Source organism: Mandrillus leucophaeus, unplaced genomic scaffold (assembly GCF_000951045.1).
Source record: "Mandrillus leucophaeus isolate KB7577 unplaced genomic scaffold, Mleu.le_1.0 Scaffold2, whole genome shotgun sequence".
NCBI lineage: Eukaryota > Metazoa > Chordata > Mammalia > Primates > Cercopithecidae > Mandrillus > Mandrillus leucophaeus.
This window is the reverse complement of record NW_012102031.1, coordinates 11,988,347-11,991,447: the sequence shown is the minus strand read 5'-3', so window position 1 is coordinate 11,991,447 and position 3,101 is coordinate 11,988,347. Positions and strand designations below refer to the sequence as shown.

Here is a 3,101-nt window from a genome sequence, read left to right as displayed (position 1 = left end):
CCACCATGCCTGGCTAATTTTTGTATTTTTTGGTAGAGATGGAGTTTCACCATGTTGGCCAGCCTGGTCTCAAACTCCTGATTTCAAGTGATCCACCTGCCTCGGCCTCCCAAAGTGCTGGGATTACAGGCATGAGCCACATCCCTAACAGCATGAAATTTGAGCATTTAAGGCTGCACAGGGCAAGTATTAGGCATCAATGAGGTGTATTAACAAAGGTGACAGAGACTTATTCCGTGGTCAAGTAGTTCTTAATATAGAAAAGATAGATGTGTATACATTTAACTAGAATGTGGCAGTTGCTATAATAAAAATATGGCCCGGGTGCAGTGGCTCACGCCTGTAATCCCAGCACTTTGGGAGGCCGAGGTGGGCGAACCACTTGAGGTCAGGAGTTCGAGACCATCCTGGCCAACATGGTGGAACCCCGTCTCTACTAAAAATACAAAAAATGAGCCAGGTGTGGTGGCATGCACCTGTAGTCCCAGCTACTCAGGAGGCTGAGGCAGGAGAATTGCTTGAACCTGGGAGGCGGAGGTTGCAGTAAGCCCAGATCACGCCACTGCACTCCAGCCTGGTGACAGAGCAAGACTCTGTCTCAAAATAAAATAAAATAAAATAAAAATATGGGCAGAATGCTCTGAGAGTGTAGAGATGCTTGTTTGTGACGGGGTTCTGAAAAACTGTAACATCATTATTGTGGAATTTTTGTTTTATTTCTAGTGTTTGATAAGCATTACATCAACCGCAACTTTGACCGAACGGGGCAGATGTCAGTGGTGATCACGCCCGGGGTGGGTGTCTTTGAGGTGGACCGCCTACTCATGATCTTGACCAAGCAGCGGATGATAGATAATGGTAATACTCTCTGGTTTGTGCCCTGTCTCCACATGTTCCTAGCCTGATTTTCCCTTAGAACTGTGAGCTTCACTAACTTCTTAGAGTGTAAGGAGCTCTGTGTAGTATTCTGTGTGTCACAACATCTGTGGATGTCAATAGGCGTCAGGTGCTAAAGATTCATGGTCAAATCAGTTTGGAAAATGCTGGGTCATGCAAAGATAAGCAGGTTCCATAATGACAGGTCTTCCTCCGTTTTTAATATGTTAGTGTAGGTTGTTTTTCTCTAAAGGGTGTATCAGGGTACTCTGAGTTTCCCAAATATATTTGGCACTAGAGAAGCTTTCCTGGAGGGATGATTTCAAGGGACCCATGTGCTGTCAGCCTGTTTTCAGATGCACTATCAGATAATCTAGTCCAGTCCTCCATGATGTGCCTCGTATCCCCAACTCAGCCCCACACCCCACAATTTGATTTGTTTCATCAACAAGATGGAGTTGGGATGCTGAGGCAGTAGAATTGCTTGAACCCAGGAGGCAGAGGTTGCAGAGAGCTGTGATCTCTGACCACTGCACGTCAGCCTGGGTAACAGAGTGAGACTGTCTCAAAAAGTGTATTTACTTCTTTGCTGCATAGGCAGCACTATGAGGTTATAAATCATACAATGGTAAGTTAGCTTTGCCTAATACGCAGTTAAATAACATGATTTATAGATAGGGATGCTTGTCTCTGCCATTCCCTCCCCACAACTCTTTTTGTCTTTTATTTTTTTAGGAATTGGTGTGGACTTGGTATGTATGGGAGAGCAACCGTTACATGCTGTCCCATTGTTCAAGGTAATTAGATTTTGGATTTGCTTACTAAAGGCCAGTTTGAGTATAGTTAGAAAGAGAAACAATTCAGGCGCTGTGGCATGCGCTTATAGTCCCACTTATTCGAGAGGCTGAAGTGGGAAGATCCCTTGAGCCTAGGAGTTTGGGTATAGTTTGTTATGAATAACTATGAATAACTGTTGCACTCCAGCCCGGTCAGCAAAGCAAGACTCTATCTCTAAAAAAAAATTTTTGAGACGGAATCTTGTTCTTGTCCCCCAGGCTGGAGTGCAATGGCGCGATCTCGGCTCACTGCAACCTCTGCCTCCCGGGTTCAAGCAATTCTCCTGCCTCAGCCTCCTGAGTAGCTGTGATTACAGGCACCTGCCACCACGCCTGGCTAATTTTTGTATTTTTAGTAGAAACGGGATTTCACCATGTTGGCCAGGCTGGTCTCGAACACCTGACCTCAGGTGATCTGCCCACCTTGGCCTCCCGAAGTGCTGGGATTACAGGCTTGAGCCACCATGCCTGGCCCTAAAAAATTTTTTTTAAAACCCCAAAAACAGAAAAGTTAGAGCAGTTCCACATCCTACTTGTTCTGTAGCTTATCTGTGCTCTCATTTTTCCCCTTGCAGCTCCATAATCGGAGTGCTCCCCGGGATTCTCGTCTGGGCGATGACTATAATATCCCTCACTGGATAAACCACAGGTGGGTGTGATCTCAATCAATAGTAGGTGATGAGAGTTTTGACAGCTTTCTTGCCATTTTTCTTTAAATTTGTTAGGTTCTTATTATAGCACTAAACTTTTTGTCAAGAAAATGTGGAAACCAAGTTCTAACATTTGCTCAAAGTTCTCTACACACAAAGCAGTAGCAGTATCATATGGACAGTCTATGGTGAAAAAGAATAAAAACAAAATTTTAAGGACTGACTGACTTCCACTGCTGTTCCCAAGTCCTTCTATTCCCAACTCCCACAGACCGTAGAAGACCAACATTTGTGCCTGACTTCCTTCAGCTCTAGATAAGTCCCCGCGCCTCTTTATGGGACAAGACTTCAGTGTTCCTGCTGGTTCCAGCTCAGGGATGGCTTTTCTCATCCCTCTGCTAGTGCCAGTGCCTCATCTTTTTGAACTATGACACTAATCTTATTCCATCTACCCTTCTCTTGAAAATGCCTATTTTCTTCCAAGATCCAACTCCAGCATCTCTCTTCTGTGAATTACTTCTGTGCTGCCCTGATAACTAATAGCCACTTTTTCTTCAGTGCTTCCAGAGCATTCTCTCTTTCTCTGGGTTGTCTTTCTTTCTTTCTTTTTTTAAGATGGAGTCTCGCTCTGTCGCCCAGGCTGGAGTGCAGTGGCACGATCTTGGCTCACTGCAACCTCCACCATCCGGGTTCAAGCAATTCTCTTGCCTCAGCCTCCTGAGTAGCTGGGATTACAGGT

At 45.0% G+C, this 3,101-nt stretch overlaps 1 protein-coding gene across 4 annotated transcripts in view; it reads left to right on the top strand.

Moving 5' to 3' along the window:
* DEPDC5 (DEP domain containing 5) overlaps nt 1-3,101 on the top strand; it is a 166,880-nt gene that overhangs the window by 47,734 nt on the left and 116,045 nt on the right. For all 4 annotated transcript variants that reach the window (XR_001005987.1, XM_011979007.1, XM_011979006.1 and 1 more), the window contains exons 15-17: nt 724-858; nt 1,612-1,673; nt 2,288-2,361. Coding sequence is in view for 3 of the 4 variants with exons in the window: in XM_011979007.1 (XP_011834397.1) it covers nt 724-858; nt 1,612-1,673; nt 2,288-2,361 (271 nt within the window). In the remaining variant the exon portion in view is untranslated. The remainder of the gene's footprint in view (nt 1-723; nt 859-1,611; nt 1,674-2,287; nt 2,362-3,101) is intronic.